This window comes from Sciurus vulgaris (assembly GCF_902686455.1).
Source record: "Sciurus vulgaris genome assembly, chromosome: 7".
Taxonomy (NCBI): domain Eukaryota; kingdom Metazoa; phylum Chordata; class Mammalia; order Rodentia; family Sciuridae; genus Sciurus; species Sciurus vulgaris.
The window spans coordinates 80738395-80763902 of record NC_136467.1 but is presented as its reverse complement, the minus strand read 5'-3'; the positions used below and the strand labels follow the sequence as shown (position 1 = coordinate 80763902).

Genomic DNA, 25508 nt, shown 5'->3' with positions numbered 1-25508 from the left:
GGTCAGAAAAGTCAATTGAACAAGTGAAAATATCACCTATGTGTATATCTTATACCTACTATATGCTGTGTTCTTTATTTTAATGTATTTTTCTCTTCTTACTATTAAAAACAGATCAAGGCTATTGTTTTCTTTTTGATAACCAAGAATATGGTCCACAATGCTCAAGAAAAGTAAGCAAATAAGAACAGAGTTAAGAAAACACCTAGCAAGTACAAAGTAGAAAAGTTTAACTCCGTTCATACTTATTAGACCAGCAAGGTAGCAAAACAAATATAAAATTAGAAAGTAATAAAATCTTGCATATCGGGCTAAGAAAATTCAACCTGCATTCTAGAGAAAGCAATTAAAAATATCTAAACAAAGAGAAAACATAATTACTTCCTATGAAAAGATTAAAGAAAATAGAAGGGAGAAAAGCATTTTAAAGACTTCTATGATACTACATAGAAGGGATAATTAACAGTGACCTCAACTAGCATAGTGACAGTAAGAATAAAAAGGTGAGGGAAATGTAAAAATGTAGTATTTGTAGCTTTCATAGTTGAAACAATCTGGGCATAAGGAACAAATAACAAATAATTTTGCATTTCAAAGTTGGAGTATTCAGGAGAATAGTCATGAAATTAACTGAAATAATGAACAGAAAAAAGTTTGAGAGATAAACTTGGTTGATACATTAATAGAAGAATCATGTAAAAATTCCATACAGTATAAAACAAATAGTTAAAATCTATAACCAAGAACAGCAAAAGGGTAAAAACTTTCAAACTCTCATTCCTAAAATTTCAAAATAAATTTGACACTATCCTTTTTATTCATGATTTTATGACATTTCAATAAAAATTAACATATTTCAATTCAAAGATATGCATATTGTGTCACATATTTCTGAGATGAGAATGTACTTACAAATAATAATAATTTAAATGTTTTGATACTTTTCAAGGTACTTTTAAAAAGATCTGAACATAAAGGGTTATAGTTATTCTTCAATCTGAAAACATTAATTTTCTAATTTAAAATTACTCACGGTTTTCAGTTAATGCTACTTCACAAATATCTTTCAATCGAGTTATAAGAAGCTGATCAGCCACCACAAGAACACTACAAATAAAATCCACATTTTGAGATTCTAAAAAGAAAAAGAAAACAAGCATTACTCTGTTACTCTATAACATTATACCATTCTAGGCGGAAAAAGGAATTAAGACATCAGGAAAGAGAATCATGATTACTTTCCATATGCTGAAACAAGAATTACAATAAACAGCAAAAAGATTAAAAATGTCAACGTTTTAGGTTAAAACTAAAAAAAATACATCAAAATGACTTGGCTCACATGGGACCACAAAATGTTTAACTACTATTAAACGGCTACCATAATAACTGACTTGTTTATAATCTCTTATGTTATTAGAGAAAGTCAAATCTCCACATCATACTTAAAACAAATTTACCATTTAACAGCACTTTAAAAAAAAACCTGCCAGGTGTAGTGGTGCACACCTATAATCCCTGAAACTCAGGAGGCTAAGGCAGGAGGATCCCAAGTTCAAGGCTAGCCTCAGCAACTAATCAAGACCCTCAGCAACTTTACCAAGACCCCATCTTAATACTACCGATAGGCTATACAATGCTCCTAGGTCACGGCCAAACAACAGAAACAAGGAGAAAGGTGGGGGGGCAATGGGAGGAATGTCCCTAACAACATAGGAAGAAAAAAAGGGAGTAAAATGGATTAAGAAAGAATAGCAAATGGATTTTTAAAATGGAGGAAGGATGGTCATTGGAAATGATAATCTAAGAACTTTTGAAAATCCTTTCCTCCATAAAAGCAATGAGAAGACTACCAACACTTATCTAAACCAACTTTATCAAAATTCTAGAAATCAGTCAAAGGCTTGCAATTATTGAGTATGTTTACTCAGGAAAAGATTGAATTTTGGTGAGAACAGTGACATTTGGGACATTGTAGCTTTTCCTATTCAAATCCTCCTTTCCTTTCCTACTACAGGTTGAGCATCCCTATTCAAAATCCAAATTTTTTTGAGTACCTACAAGGCACCAAAAATTTGAAAATTTCACAGGTCATAGTCAAAACAGAAATAATGTTTATAAAAAAATACTGCAAAAATTATTTCAGGTTATCTATTAGAGGTATATAAGAAACATAAGTGAATTGCAGGTTTAGACTTTGGTTCCATCTCAAAAGATATCTCATTATATATACACATATTCCAAAAATTTTTAAATGACACAATAAAAAACACATACAGTCCCAAGCATTTTAGATAAATGATACTCGACCAGGACCGAAAACCAACAGATCCACAATTATAGTGCAAATGAGCAGCCTAGTAGCCACTGGAGAAAACAAGAGTGGTTATGAAGCAACATTTTCAAAGGACTACCAATATTTTGACCTGTCAGTTCTTCCCTGGAAATTCAACAAGAACAGCTTATCTTTATTTGACCAGACTTAAAGTTTCCCTAGTGAGATCAACTTTTTCCTTTCAGATCAGCAACAATCATTTAATACTGAGGCTACCTGAGATAACAGATGGAGCAAATAAGCAGCAGAAAGAAAAAACATTTAACAAGAAATACTAGGGAACAGAATGTTGTTAGACAGAATGCTTATATCCCACTCAAAATTCATATGGTGAAATCCTAATCCCCAGTGTTGTATTTGAAAACAGGGACTCTAAGAAAGTAATTTAAGGTTAAATAAGACTATAAGCCTAATTCAACAGGCTTTAGTATCCTTCTAAGAGGAGAGTATAGAGACCTTGCTTACTCTCTTTCCACACATATGCATTAAGAAATGGCCATGTGAAGACATAGCAAGGGGCAATACATGTAAGCCTGGAAAAGAGCCCTTATCCAAAACCAGTCTTGTCGGAACATGCTCTAGAACACCTAGCCTCCAAAACCATGAGAAAATGAGTATATGTTATTTAAGCCACTTGGTTTGTTCGTTTTGTCTGTAAGAGGTTTTGAAAATTCTAAAATATTTCTGTGAATCTAGCTAAGCACAAGTAGAGAGCTAAGAACATACCCAGCACAGACTTTATAAGGTCCTAACTCTTACCTCCGGCTTACATAGAGCCTCTGTATAAGAGGAAATAAAGGGAGTTGTAAACTGCCTGCCAGAACAATGACAAGTCCCCAACACATAAAAGCTAGAAGATTTATTATTTCCAGATATTTACAGAAATTTCTCTCAAATTATTAGCTGTTCACTAACCTAACCAAGCAGTGACTTCAGTGCTCACAGAGGATGAATACAGAAATTACAGAATTAGTTCAGGGAAGTTGTTGAATTTAAATAAATAAAAACCTGTGGATGGGAGAGAAATCTTATCTCCATAGCTGCTACACTATATTATTTAATGTCCAGTTTTAAACAAAACTTTATGAAAGATACAAAGATGCAATGAAAAGATTCAAGTATAATCCATATGCAAGAAAAAAGTAGCCAAAGAAACTGTCCCCGAGGAAGTCAAAACTCCGGATTTATTAAATAGACTTTAAATCACCTATTTTAAACATGTCTGAAGAACTAAAAGAAAACCTGCCTAAAAAAACTAAAGAATGAAGATAATGTCCTGTAAAATCTAGACTATCAATAAAGAGAAGTTAAAAGTCATTAGAGATTATCTAATAAAGGAACAGAAAAAAAAAATGAGCAAAACCCGAAAGTCCTATAGAGTACAACTAGGCGTACCAAGATATCAAAGTCCCAGAAGAAAAAAATGAGAGAAAGGGCAGAAAGAATATTAAGCAATAATGACTGAAAACTTTCCAAACTTGATTTTTTAAAAAATGAATCTACACATCCAAAAAGCACAACAAACTCCAAGTAAGATATATTCAAAGGTATTAACATCTAGACAAAATAAACTGTTAACAAACTAACTTCAAAGAATCTTGAGATCTGCAGAGGAGAAACAACTAATCACATGTAAAGGATCCTCAATGAGATTAAAATCTGATTTTTTATCAGAAACCATGGAGACCAGAAGGCAATGGTATGGCATATTCATAATAGAAAAACAAAAAGACAGTCATCCAAGAATTTCATTATCTAGCAAAACCATCCTTCAAGAATGAAGAAATTGAGATGTTCACAGATTAATAACAACAAAAAAGGAGAATCTATCTCTAGGTAATCTGCTCTACCAAGAAATGCTAAAACGAAATAATTCAAACTGAACTAAAAAAGTGGACTTGAGGAATAGATAATACAAATCCATAAAGAACACCAATAAACCTAACTATGCAAATAAAAAGACAGTATAAAGTAACTTTTTTCATAACATTTTTTCCAAACACATAAAACAATAACAAATCTGTATGAATGGGCATATGATATACAAAGCTATAATATGAATGACAATAGCACAAAGAGGTAGGAAGGAATGGGAGCTATAAAGGAACAACATTTTTAAAATAATTCCAAAATTAAGTTAGCATTAATACAAATAGGATTGTTTTAACTTATTAATATTAATAAGATACAGTCCCCAGAGTAACTGTTAAAAAACAACTTTAAAAAATATGGTAAATGAAACTACAAGAGAATCTCAAAAGCACAGGAGAAAATACCCATTTGACACAAAAGAAGTCAGTAATGAAGAAATAGAAGATCTCCAATCAATAATCTTCCATTTTAAGAAACTAGAAAAGAGAAAAGTAAATCAACACAGCAAGCAGAAAGAAAAAAATAATAATAAAAATTACGCTGGGATCAACAAAACATATTCAAACAAAACTCAAAATTGTTTTTTGGGGAAAAATAATAAAAATTGACAAGCTTTCAGGAGAATGATCAATAAAAAATTAGAGAGAAGACTTAAATTACTAAAATCAGCAATGAAAGAGGTGACTTGATAAACCAACCAGAAATAAAAAAGGTTAACAGAACACTACAAACTATGAAAATATTTATATGCTAACAGAGCAAAAACCTAGACAAAATGGGCAAATTTGTAGAAAACACATTACTTAAATTGACTCAATATAATAATTGAACAGACCTCAATAAATAAAGGGATTAAATTAGTAATTAAAAAACTGCAGAATGAAAAATGCAAAATCAGATTGCTTCACTGATGAATTCAACCAAATGTTTAACAAATGAACACCAATTGTTCCCAAATTCTTCAAAAAGTATGTTAGAACAACTTACAATTCATTCAACGATGCCAACATTGTACTGATACTAAAGTCGAACAAAAACATTACAGAAAAAGTAAGACTAATCCCCATTTTATCATTAAAGACACAAAATAATGCTAAACCGAATCTAGTAACATAAAAAAGAATTATACATGATTAAGTAGAATATTCCCAGAATGAAAGATTCTACATTAAAAAAATCAACCAATATAATAAACAAAAATGGAGTTAAAGGACAAAAAAAGTGATATAGTCATCTCAAGAGACACAGAAAAGCATTTAATAAAGTTCCAAATCCTTCCATGATAAAACCACTCAAAACAGGAATAGAAAAGATCCTCCCCAACTTGATAAACAATTACCAAAAAAAATAAATAAATAAAAAAAATCTCACAACTAACATCATAATAATGGTGAAAGATTCAATGCTTTCCTCCTTAGATTAGGAACAACACAAGGATAGCATCCAAACAACACTGTATAAAAGGTTCTTATAGTCAGGACAGTTAAGCAGGAAAAAATAAATAAAAGGCATCCAGATTGTAAAGGAAGAAGTAAAACCATCTCTATCTGCAGATAACATGATCCTGTATAAAGGAAATCCTAAGAAATACACTTAAAACTATCAGAACTAGTAAAAGAATTCAGCAAGGTTATAAGACACAAGATCAATGTATATAAATTCAATTTCTATCTCAGGCAGTAGCAAAGAACAATCCAAAAATGAAATTATGAAATCATTTCAATTTAAAAATAGCAGCAAAAAGAATACTTGGGAATAATTTTAACAAAGGAAGCACAAGGCTTGTACGTTGAAAATTATTTTAAAAATCACTGACAAAAGTTAAAGACAAAAAATGGAAAGACAGCCATGTTCCTTGTATTCATGGATTATAATAAAACATCATAAGATGGTAAGAATCTGCAAACTGATTTACAGATTCATCACCATCGCCATTAAAATCTACTTCTTTTGTAGAAATTAACAAGGTAAACCTAAAATTCATATGAAAATGTCAGGATCCAAAATAACCAAAACAATCCTGAAACGGAATATAGGAAGAGGAATCACATTTCCCAAATTCAAAACTTATTACTTAGCAATGGTAATCAAGACAGTGTAGTACTGGCCAAAAGAGAGACAAATGTATCAATGGAACAGGACTGAGAGACAAGAAATAAAATTTTACATTTACAATCAACTGATTTTTGATAAAAATGTCAAAACAATTCAATGGGGAAATAAAAACCTATTTAATAAATGATACTATAGCAACCAAATAAACAAATGTAAAAGAAGAAAGCTGGACCTTTAGACCACAACACAAAACAATTAACATTAACTCAATTACAACAGTGGTTACCTAGGGCCAGGGTGGGAGATATGCAGAACACTACAAATTATACTATAATTAATTAAGTTCTAGAGATCTATAGGTCTGCTAGGTGACTAGTTTATTAATAATAATGTGTTGTACACTTGAAATTTGTCAAGAAAGATCTTAAGTGTTTTGCCCCTGCCAAAAAAAGTTAACTATTTAAGGTGATACATATATTTTTAGCTTAATTATGGTGATCATTTCACAATGTATACATACATCAAAACATCACCTTGTATATCCTGAATAGACACGATTCACATTTGTAAATTATACCTCAATAAAGCTGGGGGGAAAATTAAACAAAATTAATCAAAGACTCAAATGTGAGAGACACAATTATAAAACTCTTAAGAGGAAAATGCAGGAAGTAACTGTCATGACTCAGATTTGACAATGCATTCTCAGACACGACAATAAAAGCATGAGTACCAAGTAAAAGCAGGTAATCTGGACTTCAACAAAATTAAAATTATATTTTAAAGGACACTATCAATAAAATGAAAATATGACCCAGAGAATAAGAATAGAATATACAGATAAGGGACTTCTACCCAGAACTTTCAAAACATAATAAAAAATAAGCCAGGCACAGTGGCACACAACTGTAATCCTGACAACTCAGGAGGCTGGAGCAAAAGGATCACAAGTTCAAGTCAGTCTAAGCACCTTAGCAAGTGATACCCTAAGCAGCTGAGACTCTGTCTCAAAATAAAAAATAAAAGGCCTTGGAATGTGACTCAGCAGTTAAGCACCCCTGTTCAATTCCTAGAACCAAAAAAAAAAAAAAAAAACTAATTCAAATAAAAATGGTACAAAAATTTTAAATGGTTTTTCAAAGATGACATGCAAATGGTCATAAAACACATGAAAAGATGTTCAACATCAATAGAGAAATGCAAATCAAGATCACAATATTATACTACTTCACACCCACTACAATAGTTATAAGAAAGCAAACATTAACAAGTATTGGAAAGGACGTGGAGAAAAAATAACATAAAAGATATGACCCAGCATTTCTACTTCTAGGTATATGTTCAAGAAAAACGAAAAACACAGGCCCACAGAAATGATTCCTAATAACTAAAAAGTGAAAATAATTCAAATGTCCATCAACTGATGAATAGATAAAGGTGGTATATCTACAAAAAGGATATTATTTGACAATAGAAAATATGACATGCTAGTATATGCTGTAACATAGATGAGTCTTGAAAACATTATGCTAAGTAAAAGAAGTTAAACACAGAAAGACACATGCTTCATTTTATTTATATGAAATGTCCAGAAAAGGCATAGAGACAGAGAAAGAAAGTAGATTAGTCATTACCAGGGACCAGGTTGTGGGTGAATGGAAAAGTGTATCTGCTTACTGGACATAGGGTTTCTTTATTGAGGTAAGGAAAATGCACTAGAATTAGAAAATGCTAAGAGCTACACCATTTTGAAATATACTAAAAAACTATTTAGAAGTGTGAACTTTATGGCATGTAAATAATATCTAAATTTTTTTAAAAAAACAACAGAAATAGAGAAAAAATACCAGTGTCTCAGCTATCCTCTCCAAGTACACAAATCTTTAGAAAGCTTATCTTCATTTAAATACTACCTCCTTCACATGCACTGTCCAGATTTCCCCACGTTTAGATACCAGTTTCTCAAAAATGTACCTACTTTAGAACATTAGTCTGTTTTAATTACACTTGTTTTCTTACGTGGTTGCATTTTACACTAGATTGTAAGTTTCTTAAAAATAATCCAATCAAAATGGGCTAAAGAACTGAAGACCCATCACAGAAGAAATACAATCAACAAAAAATATATGAAAAATGTTAATCAACTCTAGCAATTAGAGAAATGCAAATAAAAAGTACTCTAAGAATTCATCCAACTCCAGTCAGAATGGCAATGATCAAGAACAAGCAATAATAAGTGTTGGCAAGGATGTGGAGGAAAAGGTACATTCACACATTGCTAGTGGGACTGCAAATTGGAAAAGTAGTATGGAGATTCCTCAAAAAACTTGGAATGGAACCACCATGTGATCCAACTATTACACTCCTCGATTTATACCCAAAGGACTTAAAATCAGCATACTACAGTGACACAGCCACATAAATATTTATAGCAGCTCAATTAACAATAGTTAAACTATGTAACCAACCTACATGCCCTTCAACAGATGAATGGATAAAGAAAATGTGATATATATATACATATATATATACACACACACATACACACACACACACACACACAATTACTCAGTCTTAAAGAATAAAATTATGGCATTTGTAGGTAAATGGATGAAACTAGAGAATATCATGCTAAGTGAAATAAGCCAATCCTCAAAAACCAAAGGCTAAATGTTTTCTCTGATAAGAGGATACTTATCCACAGTGCATAGGAATTAGGAGGGGGAGAGGAATTGGGAGGGGGAGAGAAGAATGAAGGAACTTTGGACTGTGCAGAGGGGAGGGCAGGGGGGGCAATGGGAATGGGAAGGACGGTAGAATGAGACACATTATTACCCTATATACACTGCCGGTGGGACTGCATCATTTACGCTAGAGGAATGAGAAGTTATGCTCCATTTGTGTACGATGTGTCAAAATGCATTCTACTGTCATGTATAACTTATTAGAACAAATTTTTAAAAAATAAAGGCAGGAACTTTCAATTTTTTTTCCTTACTATACTATACAGCTGGGGCTAAAAAACTACTGGTAAAATAATACCACAGAACACTCAATACTACTCCAACAACTAAAGACATCTGTTGTTGCACAATTAAAATATGATGTTTAGCTTGACAAAGTATATAAATGAAGTCTCTTCATAAATTCTGGCTCAATTCTTCCTCTAATTCTTTCATTTCTGATGTTATTACGGGGGGGGCGGGGAGGCAAGAAAGAACTTAAGTAGGGAACTTGTCAAGACTACATTCTCTGTTCTCCATTGATCTCAATCACAGAAGTAGCTGGAAATGCAACTGTTACATCTAATAGAAAACCCAGTTACTTTCTATTTAAGTCTACCTCCATCCATATGCTACTCAACATTACATACAATTCTGCTTATTCTAAATCAAGCCTCTAATGACATCTTATTTCAAATAGATCAAAATTAAGATTCATGTTTATTTTACCATTATTCCCTTATATATGATCTAAAATTTCCTAACTCTATTAAGTACCTTTTATCACCACAGCTTCATCAGTATAGAGGTAGTCCAAAATAACCTTCAGTATGTCTGAATGTATTGGCATTTCCAGAGCTGCACAACTGGAAGCCTAAGTAAAATAAGATAAAATAAAGGAAAATAATTAATTTTAAACAATAAAGTTCTATTATATTCTAATTTGAGTTATTTGATATGAAAAACTCTACATAAGCAATCACATCAAAAGCAAAAAAATAAATAAAATCTATAAAACACAAAGCTAAAATGTTCAATAGTCAATATTAAAACAAAAACTGAACAAAGAAATTTCAGAAAACAAGGAACACACTAGCATTCCTAACACATTTCTAGATAAAAACAACAATATTTTGATTTAAAAAAAAAAACTTTTATCAACAATTTTAACTTCTAAGTGTAAAGAATTTTAGTTATTTGCCTAGGCACTTTCTATTTAAGTCTTACCTCAATCCATGAGCTACTCAGCATACTATGAAAATATTCTAAAAGAGAAAAAGGTTGGTGCAATAAGAATAGTGAAATAATACTAAAACAAATAAATCAGCAGTTAACAAAAAGTATACATACCAAGTCTAGCACAAAGAACACATTTATGACAAGGAAATTCCTTTCCATCCACTGATTTCATGGTCACATCACACAGAAATGAACTGCAAAATAAAAATAAAAAAATTTTTATTGAAACAAGAGTGACTTTTTTTTTACATTATTTAGCAAATAAAATATATCAAAGAATGTGGCTTAACTTTAGATTTTCTTTTGATAAAGGTGGCAGAGAATTAAAATTTTGTGGATATGCATATAAATAAAGGACTTCATTTCCCTCCACCTCAGGAAAAACAAGTCTTAGAAAAAAGATAACATTTAAATGGAAACTAAGTATAAATAAATATTCAAAACAGATTTTCTCCTGATTTTCCTTTTTTATTCCATGCAAGGTGTTAACAAGAGTTAAGCAACATCACATATAAAGTTCTTTAATTCAATTATTTGTACCTATTTTGTGCCAAGCAGTCTAGACACCTACAGTTACTTCTTCTCCAAAACTTTTCACCTACATATACTTAACAAGAAACTTTTGATAACAAATATATTTAGAGTAGCATATTTATTCATGGAAAAAAGTATACTAAAGGAAATAATCATCATAATAATGGAAATATGCAGTTTGGTTTTTAAGTCTACATCAAATACTACTAACAACAAGATATAAAATTCAAGGAAAAAAAAATGAGTTAAAAATTCCTCTCTACATTAGAGTGAACTCCTTCAATGTCTTATTGAGCAGTTAATGTTTTATCCATTAACTCAATAGCTCCCCAAAATTTCCAAAAATGAAGAAAACTAGAAAAGGTACGAGGATATCTACCTATAAATTTTGCTTCATATATAGGTAAGACCTTTCATTTCCACACTTATGCACCAAAATCTAGACATGAAAATTTATCTTCATTATCTAACTTACCATTTTTTCTGATTTAGTTTCAGCTTATTACCAGTTTTCTTAGCAATAACATTTATTTTTTCATTTTCAAATCTGACTCCATCTAACCTATCAAGAAAAGATAAAAATTAAAAACGAGTGAATATACTCCCTACCAAGATTAATAAACATACAAAACTCCAACAAATTAGTTCATATCTGAACATAATTATATCACCACTTAGAAAAGCATCTCAACAAACCCCACTATAAGATTGTAAAAATCATTTTTTCTTTTAATTAGAATTAAACATTAAATATCATTATTAACAGAAAACAAGTCAAAGACGCAGCACTAAGTCCTTCAGCATTTTTAAATAGAAAATACCATATATACTCCTCCCCTGCACACAACCCTCAATTAAGGTTATTCTGTTGCAAGTAACAAAAAGGCCTTAAAATAGAGAATACCAAAGAATATGATTTATAATCTGACAAATACTGTCAGGCACTTTACATGTGCTATAGGAAAAAATTTTACCAGCAATATGAGGTGAAATTACCCTACTATATATTGAAATCATGAGGTACAAGCAAACTATTAAATTTGCCCCACCAGTAATCCACTAATAATAGACTAAGAAGCATAATTTTATAGGTATTTCCAATTCCCAAGATCTTTCCAGCACACCATATTGCTTGCCACTGCAGATCCCTGTTACAGATCCACACCATGGAGGACTGAAATCCTCTAATAGCCTTCCTATTCTTCATGCCCACACCAAGGAGTCCCACAGAGATAACTCTAACAGAAATCAGAGAACACATAAATGAACCTCTCCCAAAAAAGGAGTTGGAGCAGTAGGGATAAGAAAACAAAAATGAAAAGATTAAAATATTTAAACTGGGAACTTTGGTACAAGAACAGATATTAAGGAGTCATACCTACTACTTAGATTACTGAGGCCAAATTTCTTTGCAACATTTTGCAACATTCTTACAGGATCATCTTCCCCAGTACTTTTTCCTTTTTTAGATTTAGGTTTGCTCTTTTGCCTTTCACTAATTGTATGAGCTTGATTACTTCTGTAAACTTCAAATGCTGTCTTCTGATTATCATCTTCATGGCAATTTATTTTATTCACATGAGAATTCAGAGTACACTGATATTCTTCTGGTTTTTTGTTTAAGGTTATTCTTGGCTTGAAGCCATGAGTTAAAAAGTCACAAGTGTCTGTATATATGAATTGTAAAAGGTATTCAAACAACTCGGGATGAACTTTCTCTACTACAAAGAGATGGCACCCTGCAGAATCTTCATCTTTCTGGTAAATATCTGTAAATTCTGAAGTAGTACTATCTGAAAGAAACAATTTCTGAAAAAAGTCAGAACGCACTGCCAGAATATATTTATGTGCAGGAAAGATTCTATTGCCAACTTGAAATGTTACATCATGGATGTTGTCCATTTCATCTGCTTCCCTCAACAGTTTGCCAAATTCTTCAGAAAAGGATGAGGAGCACACAGTTGGAATTTCATAAAGGCTAGAAGTAGAACAAAAATAATTTTTACTTTGAAGAAAATGGGGAGAAAAAAGCACCCCTGTCTGATTCCCTTGAAAATCAAATGTTTTATTAGTTACTAAACTTAGAAAATTTTAAATTTGGTGTTTCCTAAAATATCACAAAGTCTTAGAAATTATATCAACCTTAATTCTTTTCTATTCCTTTTTCTATTTGTATTTTTCTCTCATACTAAAACAAGAATTAATTTTTCCTCTGAAATCTATGATCTCTATTGCTACAATGAAATGCTACATAATATAAATTCAAGTGGATGTTTCTTAGAAAGTTTTTAAATTACTGAACATAACTAAAAACATTCAAAAATGAGTAAAGAGTACTTTCTCAAAGTTTTCCTCTCTCAAACATCTTTTATTTTACAAGCAAAGAAACACAAATCGAAAACTAAGTGAACACTTCAAGTCCCAAATCAAAGAATATGTCACACATTCAAGTCAAAATAAAAACTAAGATATATAATCAGTTTGTAATTCTGGTTCTTTCAGTACTATATCAATGCAATCACATATTTCCAATTTACCTTTCAACTTTCCTGATTTGACTGAGGTTTCCCAGGAGATGAGACTTTCAAGCTAAAACTAGGGCAGGCCTGAGCAAACCAGAATGGATGACCACCCTACTTCCAAAACTACTTTCTTAAACAATACCCTTGGTGTTTATCTTAATCTATCTGTCTATTAATGGGATGTAGAAGATTTGCAGTGGGATTCTATGCTATAGATGTTTCCATTTCACCTCTTACTTTGTCAAAAATTTTCACAAACTGCTAAGACATAGTTATAAAACATTTCTCAGAACGTGAGAATCAAGAACACAACATTAAGTACTAAAGACAAATTAGGCAAGTGCATATGTATGTGTATGTGTGTGTGTGTGTGCGTGTGTGTGTGTGTGTATCTTCATTTTCAGTATTAGTTTACAAACTAAAGGGAATACTCATCATTCCTAACCAGTATTAACAAATTCCACCTTTGGACTGTCCTGGTAACATGTTTGTCTAAGGTCTCTACAGGACCTGAAAACAGAAATTCAATTGAATGTGTACTGGGAGCTAATGAAAACAAAAGAAAACCCAGTGATTATTCCTTCTAAAAATGAAATTTAATAAATACAAGTATACCTTGTTTTAGGATCTGACTGCAGGATTGCAAAGTTGCATCCACTTGGATCTGTGCTGACACTAACGGCTCTATGAGCAAAAGTAAGTTTCTCGAGTCGAATTCTTTCATACACACTATTTATATCAGAAACATAAGACCCATCTGATGAGGTATTATGCAGGTTTGATAAAATGTCTGCCAAAAAAAAAACACGCTACCATTAATCAAGGCTTTACAGAAACTATATAGGAGTACAAAGAATAAAAAAACAATTGGAAAAATATGGAATATCTTTCTCATATATTAAGTATTTTGAAACATTACATCCCCTCTTCAACACATTTTACATCAAATATTTGTTGTACTACAAAGATAATTTTTAGTGAGTCAATTCTTAATTGGTCATGATTTCATTTCTTTGAACAAACTCATCCTTCATATTGCAAACAAAATTCTTTCAAAAGGCATCTCTAGATATTATAGCTTTTAAAAGTCTTCAACCTTCATTTAAACTATATACTCAGTGACTTCATAATCTGCCTATTTACTTTTTCCTTTTCCTTTTTTTTTGGCATTTATTCAGCAAATATCTAAATGACTACACTATACTGCTGTGATACAGTGATCATCTATCTGTAGTAACACAGTAGTGATCAAGATAGACATGTCCCTACCTTCAGTAAGAAAAAGACATTAAACAAGAATGTACCATTAAAAGTCAACAAATCAAAGCTATGAAAGAACAAAGTATATAGTGCTTACATAGAGAAAATCTGCATATGAATCTAGCTGAAATGTGAAGAAATTATAGAGATAAAGAATCTGTATTATTTTAGATCCAAAAAATGAATGAATGATATAGACTGAGGTGGTAGCAATTGATCTAGAGAGAAATAAAAAGATTTCAAAAGCATTTGAGATAGAAGTAACAAAATTCAGTGACGGGTTCGATGTGCAGGAGAGGAAATAAGGAATGTCAAAGATAACAATTTACCAAAACAGAAAACACTGAAAAACTGACATGGGAGCATGAGGTCATGAACTCAGATTCATAAATATTGACTAACATGCACTCTGAGAATTTTCAATATTTACAAGTGCTCTGGTTACCCTCTCAAATTCACTCTGTCTTAGGGGAGCTCTACTAATCTTCCCCTAACACTTTCTTTTTTTTTTTTTTTTTTTCCAATTTCTAGATTCTTAAGAAACTTACATGCATACAAGCATCTATCTCAGAACCATATATATATAAACTTATGAGTGCCTGAGAACAGCAACTCACATTTTCACATCAATAAAACTTCCAGCCAGGAGCAGTATGTAGCACATGCCTATAATCCCAGTGACTTGGGAGGCTGAGGAACAGAAAGATTGCAAGTTCAAAGCCAGTCTCAGCAATTACCGAGGCCCGAAGCAACTCAGTGAGACCCTATCTCAAAATAAAATTAAAAAGGGCTGAGGATGTGGCTCAGTGGTTAAAGCCACTGGGTTCAATTGGTGATATCTAAAAAAAAAACTTCTCCCTGTCTGTGCTATCTGTGGCACACAGGAAATATACTTTAAATGTTAATAGATTTGAATAATCTATAAATAAGTAAAATACAAAAAAATTATTCAAAATTCATCCCTTTATGGCTTTATGATTTTAAGAACATTTATAATTTTCTGAGCAATAATAAATGTTTATTGCATATGTTTTTAGCCTATAATAACTAATTTATTCATTCAACAGATGACTTAATGAGAAATTACAATGTTCTAGGAAATAAGACAAATTCTAAAGATACAGTAGAATATCCATGGGCCTTATCATTACTGAACTTACAGTCCAATAGGAAACAAGCATTAAGAAACAAATCACAGATATTACATAAATGCCTAAGGGTAAAACCTAATAATACTTAATTGAAAGGTACTTTCAAGTGCCGCCCACATATATAAACTAACCTTTCTTTTCAGAACTCTTTCTTTTTTCTTCAAACCATTTCCCTCTAAATCCTTCTCCATCCTGTGTGACAAACAAAATTTCATTTCTATTTAATGCAATATCAGAAATGAAGACCTGACGTGGATAGGCCCATCGACACTGCTTCAGAGAACTGCTGACTGATCTCCAGCAAAATACCTAAAATAAAAACAAATCACACCAGAATATAAAGCAATACAGCAGCTAAACAACGAAAATCTGAAGCCAAGAAACAATATTGTCAAAATAAAAGCTCTAAATAGTATGTCTTAATGCTCATTCTTCCACAGAATAGATACTACAAAAGTCAAGCTGATTTTAAAGAACTTTATTTCAGGAAAATATATTAAGCAAACATGAAACATTAAAAATTACTTCAGAGGCACTCCTCTTAAGAAGAAATACTTTTCAGTATTATTTATTGGGGACAAACAGATCTGCTACAAAGGAATAGAAAAACAAAATCTAAAACGTTAGAACAAATCAGCATACTACAGTGACACAGTCACATCGATGTTTATAGCAGCTCAATTAACAATAGCTAAACTATGGAACCAACCTACACGCTCTTCAACAGATGAATGGATAAAGAAAATGTAGTATATACACAATATGGAATATTATTCAGCCTTAAAGGAGAATAAAAGTACGGCATTTGTAGGTAAATGAATGGAACTAGAGAATATAATGCTAAGTGAAATAAGCCAATCCCCCAAAATCAAAGGCCAAATGTTTTCTCTTATAAGTGGATGCTGATCCATGGGTGGGGTGGCGGGGAAATGAAGGAACTTTGGAATTGTGCAGAGGGGAGTGAGAAGAGGGGTGGGGCAGTGTGGATGGGGAGGATGGTAGAATAAGAAAGACATTATTACCCTATATACATGTATGATTACACTACTGGTGTGACTGCACCATTTACAACCAGAGGAATGAGAAATTATGCTCCATTTGTGTACAATGTGTCAAAATGCATTCTACTATAATGTATAACCAATTAGATAGAACAAATAAAAAAATCTTTTAAAAAAAGTTAAAACCCAAATGTCAGGTTTACTATATCCATCTATTTACAAGATTGAAAATCCAAACTTAACTCTCAAAAAATAGTAGATGTATGAGTAACTCAGACAAGTAACTCAAACACAATCTCAGACAGAAAAATCGCCAAAAGAGTGTAATGGTTTCAAATGATCCTGGCAAACCCAGAGGTCCTGAGAGGAGGATCAGGGACTATTGATAAGAGATGGAGAGAATAAGGAAAAATAGTTGGCTCCCTAATCCAACTTTATCCAGGGAAGCAACTCTTTGATCTGTTCATATGCTGGCATTCCACGTATGATTGATTTTTATGACTAATTCCCTCATCATCAAATTCTAAAAACTGAAGTACAAATGGTAACTACCAAGATCACTCAAAAGTTATTTACATGAAAAAAATCTAGCTCCCTACTTTAAAATTATCAATGACAGTAATTTATACCTACAATGAACCAGAGATGAAGTTTTATGATTAATTCTTCAATTTCCAAAATATCCAATTTTATAGCACTTTTTAAGACAGAAAACATTCCTATTTTGTTTTTATTTTATAAGCAAAAAAGAGAGTAAAGTATCTGAATATTTTTAGCCAAAGAAAAAAAATTTTAGTGTTATCAATGTATATTTTTAAACATTATTTTTAATTTAAACACTTTTACGTTTTATTATATTTAAATTTAAAATATATAATATATAATCAATGAATATTTAAGTATACATTTAAACAAATTGAAAATATATTTCAAACTAACTGTCTTATTAGAGAAATGTACTGCTATATTTGTACAGGGAAGTAAAATTTTTTTTTCTTTTTTTTTTATTGTAAACAAATGGGATACATGCCATTTGTGTAATCATAAATTTACATAGGGTAATGTTGTTTGATTCATTCTGTTATTTTTCCCTTCCCCCCACCCCTCCCACCCCTCTTTTCCCTCTATACAGTCCGTCCTTCCTCCATTCTTGCCCCCCTCCCTAACCCTAACTCTAACCCTAACACTAACCCTTCCCTCCCCCCATTATGTATCCTCATCCACTTATTAGAGATATCATTCAACCTTTGGTTTTTTGAGATTGGCTTATCTCACTTAGCATGATATTCTCCAATTTCATTCATTTGCCTGCAAATGCCATCATTTTATCATCTTTATGGCTGAGTAATATTCCATTGTGTATATATACCACAGTTTCTTTATCCATTCATCAACTGAAGGACATCTAGGTTGGTTCCACAATCTGGCTATTGTGAATTGAGCAGCTATGAACATTGATGTGGCTGTATCCCTGAAGTATGCTGATTTTAAGTCCTTTGGGTATAGGCCAAGGAGTGGGACAGCTGGGTCAAATGGTGGTTCCATTCCAAGCTTTCTAAGGAATCTCCACACGGCTTTCCAGAGTGGCTGCACTAATTTGCAGCCCCACCAGCAATGTATGAGTGTACCTTTCTCCCCACATCCTCGCCAACACCTGTTGTTGCTTGTATTCTTGATAATCGCCATTCTAATTGGGGTGAGATGAAATCTTAGGGTGGTTTTGATTTGCATTTCTCTTATTACTAGAGATGTTGAACTTTTTTCCATATGTTTGTTGATTGCTTGTAGATCTTCTCCTGTGAAGTGTCTATTCATTTCCTTAGCCCATTTGTTGATTGGATTATTTGCATTCTTGGTGTAGAGTTTTTTGAGTTCTTTATAGATTCTGGAGATTAGTGCTCTATCTGAAGTATGATTGGCAAAGATTTTCTCCCACTCTGTAGGCTCTTTCTTCGCATTGCTGATAGTTTCCTTTGCTGAGAGAAAGCTTTTTAGTTTGAATCTATCCCAGTTATTGATTCTTGCTTTTATTTCTTGTGCTGTGGGAGTCCTGTTGAGGAAGTCTGGTCCTAAGCCGACAGGTTGAAGATCTGGACCTACTTTTTCTTCTATAATTTGCAGGGTCTCTGGTCTGATTCCGAGGTCCTTATCCATTTTGAGTTTAGTTTCATGCATGGTGACAGATATGGGTTTAGTTTCATTCTGTTGCATATGGATTTCCAATTATCCCAGCACCATTTGTTGAAGAGGCTATCTTTTCTCCATTGCATATTTTTGGCACCTTTGTCTAATATGAGAAAATTGTATTTATTTGGGTTTGTGTCCGTGTCCTCTATTCTGTACCACTGATCTACCTTTCTATTTTGGTACCAATACCATGCCGTTTTTGTTACTATTGCTTTGTAGTAGAGTTGAAGATCTGGTATTGCGATACCCCCTGTTTCACTCTTCCTGCTAAGGATTGCTTTAGCTATTCTGGGTTTCTTATTCTTCCAGATGAATTTCATAATTGCTTGCTCTATTTCTGTAAGGTACATCATTGAGATTTTAATTGGAATTGCATTGAATCTGTATAGCACTTTAGGCCATTTTTGACCATATTAATTCTTCCTATCCAAGAACATGGGAGATCTTTCCATCTTCTAAGGTTTTCTTTAATTTCTTTCTTTAGTGTTCTGTAGTTCTCATTGTAGAGGTCTTTCACCTCTTTTGTGAGAATGATTCCCAAGTATTTTATTTTTTTCGAGGCTATTGTGAATGGGGTAGTTTTCCTGATTGTTCTTTCCAAAGATTCATCACTTATGTATAAAAATGCATTAGATTTATGTGCATTGATCTTATATCCCGCTACTTTACTGAATTCACTTATGAGTTCTAAAAGTTTTCTGGTAGAATTTCCTGGTTCCTCTAAGTATATAATCATATCATCAGCAAATAGGGATAGTTTGAGTTCTTCTTTTCCTATTCCTATCCCTTTAATTTCTGTGGTCTGTCTAATTGCTCTGGCTAGAGTTTCAAGGACAATATTGAATAGAAGTGGTGAAAGAGGGCATCCCTGCCTTGTTCCAGTTTTTAGGGGGAATGCTTTCAGTTTTTCACCATTTAGAATGATATTAGCCATGGGCTTAGCATAGATGGCCTAATTTACAATGTTAAGGAATGATCCCACTATCCCTAAATTAAAAGTAAGAGGTGAGATTCTTTTTATATAATGATCTGAAAATATGCTAGCTTTTATATACATAATGTGAATAGTTATAATCTATGCTCTTATATAATGTGAACATTTGTATAAAACTAAATGAGGGAAAATTTTCCAATTATGCCCAAAATTTGCAATACTGGTGGCTGAATCTTTACTTTTTAAGAGTAGTTATGTGACATCCCTTATCTATGCCATTCAACACCATTTATCAATACTCAGTGTGCATACCTACTAATTCAAAATTCTTTATCTCATTTTAAGAACAATAAATGAAATTTTGTCTTACAGTTCAATGCTAATACTAGGAACATTAGATTAAATGTTGTCATACTTGGATGTCAAAAATAAGTAAGGAAGTCAACAGAAATCTTTACTGACATGGCAAAACATTTTCAAACTGTTAGGTCTCCTATAACTGTCAAATGAGCTTGATACTATTACACTTTTATATAAATATACTCACCCTTCCAGCTCCATCCATTGCAAGAATGCAGATTTTTTGACCCCCATTTTCTTTCAAATGTTCGGGATCAACCTTATATTCCATACAACCCCCAGACACAAGAACCTTTTTCAAGTTTAGTTGTCTGGGTGGAAAAGAAAAAATTTCTAAATTAATATGTTCTCTAAAATAAACATGGTTAACTTTAAAGATATAACTAATCAGATAATAATAAATAGACCATTATTATGTAAGATGAAGTAAAATGATCTGGTCTCTGGCATCCCTAGTCTCTCCTTTCTAATAAGGTGCTGGTAGACTTCAGTCAAGTCCTTCCCTCTCTAAACCTCTACTCATATACACATTAAATACTTAAACCCATTTGCTAATGCACACATTCACTCAGAGTTTAAGTAAGGCTAGGATCTCCTGTATGTATTCATGTTTGAATAGAAAAATACTTAAAATTCAAAATGAGGGGTTGGGGTTATGTGGTTCAATGATACAGTACTTGTCTAGCATGCTCAAGGCCCTGAGTTTGATCCCCAGCACTGCAAAAAAAAAGTTCAAAATGAGCGATGCTTAATTTTAAATTAATTCTAAAAAGACACACCTACCTTGAACCTTTTCACTACTGTTAATTAAGAACTTATCCATGAGCCACACACTTCATTATATCTGTATATCTGATGTGCACACCATCATCATGAAAACTGCCTGCTGCTACCCCAATGACTATCCTCCCTTTCAAACAGTTTACCTGCATTTAAAAAAATTCTTTTCAAAATTACTATGTCCTAATAATCTGCAACAAAAGAACTGTCTCAGTGAAAACTAGGATATATTTATGTAACTTGATGTTACAAGGGCAGGTTTTATAAATGTTAACTAAAAATACTACCTAATATGCCACAAATCACCTCATCATCAGGAAAAAACCTAGTCAGTTTAAAGAAACACGTATGTTCATATTTTCATGTTTTTCTTAATGAAATATGACCAACAATTAATGTCAAAGTAACTTTTTATGTATTATACAGAGAAGATAAATTATGACAAACTGATGTTTGACATTTTCTGCTCATGAGTTAACAAGTGTGGTATCTGTTTAAGTTACCACCTATTTACATGAACAAAAATATATTTTGTTGCATTTAAATTTAAATCCCTAATTGCCCTAAAATTATATGGCTATTCTCTAGAACTCTTGCCCACAACTGCTTCCATTAATGGAGCTATATTCTTCCAAGAATCTGTTGCATTTGTGTAAAGACTTATTTCTATACTTTTATTTATTACTATAATTGTACAATATTTCATCATCTAACTAAAATATTAGTCTAAAAATATTTCCCATATAAGTTGAATACTTTGGAATGACACAATAAATATGAGCAGCAACACAATGCTATCCGATATGAATTAATCAACTACAAGAGACTGAAAAGTGAAAATACAGGATTCTGCGTTTATATTACTTAATGGTTATTTTTAAGCACTTAACTCCTTCCACCATTCAAAATGAAAAAAAAAAAAAAAATCACAGGTTAAAAACATTATGAGTATGGTTTATAATCTAAATAAAACTCCAACTGGAAAAAGCATCCTTGCTTAAAACGTTGTGATTCCTTATTCTAACTTTTTGTTTATCTACCCAACTACTAGTTTACTGCATGTTACTGAAATGTAATAACAGATATAAATACAAAGATAAAATTAGATAAAACGGGCTGGGGATAAGGCTCAGTTGGTAGAGTGCTTGCCTTGCAAGCACAAGGCCCTGGGTTCAAATCCTCAGAACCAAAAAAAAAAAATTAGATAAAACACTGAGCATTGATAGAGGACTTGTGGTATACAATCATGTTTTACAAAATATAAGTGAATAACATAAACGGCTACAGATGAACCAATGATGATAGTAGCACAAACCAAGAATTAGAACAAACCAAGAATTATGATTAATACAGTTCTGTGCACCAGAAGCATTAAAAAAGAAAAAAGTAATGTCATATTTAAACACAAGCTAAATGTAACTTAGAAATACTGGTTTACAACTTAAAAAAAATTTTTGCATATAATCACTGGATCCTTGTCAAAAGACAAAGATTATCAAAGGCAAAAATTCCTTACTTTTCCTTTCAATTTTTTTCACTTAAAATTTACAGAGCATAGCATAAAAGTGACACTCCAATATTTGCTGGGAGAGTTGATATGAAACATAAAGATTTGTTTCTTCTACACATACTTAGATGCCAACTTTTTGCACTGATAGTCTGCAAGTAGATAAATATCTCCCCTTGTGGTAACACAGACTGTGGCTCCATCACTTGCAGCAACCAAAGATAGAGTGATATCCTTATGATGAAGGGCAGAGACTTGACGAGGAACAGTTACATACTTTTCTCCATTGGGATCTAGTAAACATCCTAAGAAATTACAGAAATAAAGAAATCATAAATTATCTGTTTTAAGCCTTCATTTATTTCTTAAATATTGTCATGAAATATTTCTTACCCAGTTGTCCACCATTTAGTCCCATAGTATAAACAGCTTCTCTAGTCCACAGCACTGTATGAAATCTGCCTGCTGCTACACCAATGATTGTCCTTCCCTTAAGATGTTTTGCCTGCATCTGTTCAAAAAGACAAAAGAGACTGCATTTTACTACGTATCTATGATCTAGTACAATTTTTCAATGACCCAGTAGACCAGGGTAGCAAATATACATGGCATACTTAATATTACCACCCTCTCAAGTGCTAATGGCAGTTATTGCTAAAAGATTTTTTAGCACTCATACAGATATTCGAACCCTTCTCACAACATAACATTCTCATGCAGCACTTTCTATCAGCAGCAGATTTAACAGAAAATTAGAATGGTATAAAAATCAAATCATTAAACCTTTGGGTATTTACTTTTTTCTAATAAGCAATATGCAAAATAGGCATTAGCAAAAAGCATGGTATTTTTTTAATTTGACCCTTACAGAGTCTTTCTAACAGTAGCACTATTTACATTTTGGGCCAGATGATTCTCTGTTGAGAGGGATCATCCTGTATACTGTAGGATAGTTAGAAGCATCCCGACTCCATGCACTAAATGTCTGTACTGTGAGCACACTCCTATTTTAACAACTAAAAGTCTCCAGACATTGCCAGACAGCCCCTGGGAATCAAAACTGCCTCCAGTTGAGAATATCAGACATATGTATCAACTCACAGCTACAAGGTAGTAATACAATGAGAAAAAAATGGGAATAAAATCTATTTGCCATTCCTAGAGAAGTCTATAAAATGATTAAATATCCACAAATTCCACAGATGGGGAAAACAGATCATCCAAAAATAGCAAATTGAAGACTACTCCCAAATATTTTGAAATAATTCCTATTAACTCATTAGCCATTCAGAATAGGAAGGTGTTGGATTCAAATACTTAATAAAAATTTGTATATCTAGTAAGAATTCTAAATCAAGAAAATTAAACTGCTGAAGAATTTTAACATTTGAAATGCAAAATTGTATGAGCTGAAAACACATTTGTTATGGGTAATGATTCTAATAACATTGGAGTTTAGAGCAACTAGTCCCAGTGCTATATGCTGGGTTGCTGAAGGTGAGGAAAGGGCATCTTCTGGCGGTGGTTGTACAGATGGAAGTGGAAAGTGGAACAAAGAATGGTGGGTTATGGACTCATGTTTCCTAACATCAACTTATCAGGCATGACATCTGTGAGAGGCAGATTTAGTGAAGCAGATAAAACTTAGGTTTCTTAGTGCCTCACTTGCATAGGCCCATGTTGTATTGATAAAGTCATATTCTTTTCTTAAGGAATACCTAAAACTTGTTTGAAGTTTCAAATCTAAAAAATCTAGGGATGAGGGTGTAGCTCACTGAGAGCACATGCCTAGCACAAGAGGCTGGGTTTAATTCACAAAACAAACACACACACACACAAAATGAAAACCAAAAAAAAAAAAAAAAAAAAAAAAAACCACCACAAATAAAAGCAAACAAGCCCAAAACAACAACAACAAAAATCTAGTTCTTCCTCTGCTTATGAATACTTAAAAGCTGAATCTAAGGTAGTTTGGTGGCTAATCTACCAAGTACCTGATTTCCCTAGTGTTTTCTTTCTTCATCCAAACAAATAAAAATTTGCAAAATGCTTAATTTCTTTTTAATGGGAGATATATATATATGTACACACACACACACACACACACACAACAGCACAAAGCTTAATTTATCCTTAACAGGATACACACACAACAGTGAAGATGAAGTTAAAGAAGTAAAAAAGTTACTCTGTCAATACATTACATCTTAATGCCCACGTAAGTTTTACAGCAAAAAGTCAAATATCACCTTATTATTTAAAAAAGAGAAGATTACCTGTCTGGGTACATTACAACTGGAAGGTGGAGGAACAATTCCTAATTGATGAAAAATATTTAGACCGAATGTGTAAACACATCCATCTTCAGTTAATACAACAGTATGATCATTAGCAGCTGCCACTTGGGAACAATTATGACCACTCAGTCCTTCCACAAGCCTGGGAACCTATAAAATAAACTTTATTATATTGACCATTTATACAAAAATACAATTAGAATCTGATAATACTTTATCTAAAATGTTATAACTCACATGACAGTATCTAACATAAGTAAACTTTAAATTTCAGCAAAGGGCAGATAAATTTAAAATCATACAGTCATTAGTTTAAAAACAAAATACATAAGCCCAGCAAGAAATTTCAATAAAATAATTAAATTCAATAAATAATTTTTAAGCCCTCACCATATACAAAGTACAGATTTGTTGGCTATGAATAAAGGGAACTCTTCAAAGTAATCAATGGAATATTGAAGAAAAAAACAAAATAAAGGAATCACTGCTTCCCCTTCAGTGAGTAACCAAACATACAATATCATATTCCTTCAGAGTTATCTGTCCTGGGTTCAAATCTTCTGCCACTTACTAGCTCTTTGATCTTAATCAAATTTTTAACTTCTCTGTGCCTCAAAATCCCTCACATGAAAACAAAGTAAACAACCTGTAAGTGCTTGCTTTATTATATAAGTTTTATCATCTTACATAAAAATGAAGATAATAGTGCCTATACTTCACAGGGATATTGTGGGACTTAAAGAAATACTAA

The 25508-nt window shown here is 32.3% G+C and overlaps 1 protein-coding gene across 3 annotated transcripts in view; it reads right to left on the bottom strand.

Annotated features, from left to right (window-relative positions):
* IBTK (inhibitor of Bruton tyrosine kinase) overlaps positions 1-25508 on the bottom strand; it is an 89686-nt gene that overhangs the window by 44369 nt on the left and 19809 nt on the right. For all 3 annotated transcript variants that reach the window (XM_079146944.1, XM_079146945.1, XM_079146943.1), the window contains exons 6-17: positions 24737-24907; positions 22854-22971; positions 22585-22765; positions 20361-20484; positions 15823-16000; positions 13896-14070; positions 12137-12736; positions 11234-11320; positions 10336-10418; positions 10213-10250; positions 9763-9859; positions 1034-1135 (exon numbers count right to left, since the gene is read on the bottom strand). In XM_079146944.1, the coding sequence (XP_079003070.1) occupies positions 1034-1135; positions 9763-9859; positions 10213-10250; positions 10336-10418; positions 11234-11320; positions 12137-12736; positions 13896-14070; positions 15823-16000; positions 20361-20484; positions 22585-22765; positions 22854-22971; positions 24737-24907 (1954 nt within the window). The remainder of the gene's footprint in view (positions 1-1033; positions 1136-9762; positions 9860-10212; positions 10251-10335; positions 10419-11233; positions 11321-12136; positions 12737-13895; positions 14071-15822; positions 16001-20360; positions 20485-22584; positions 22766-22853; positions 22972-24736; positions 24908-25508) is intronic.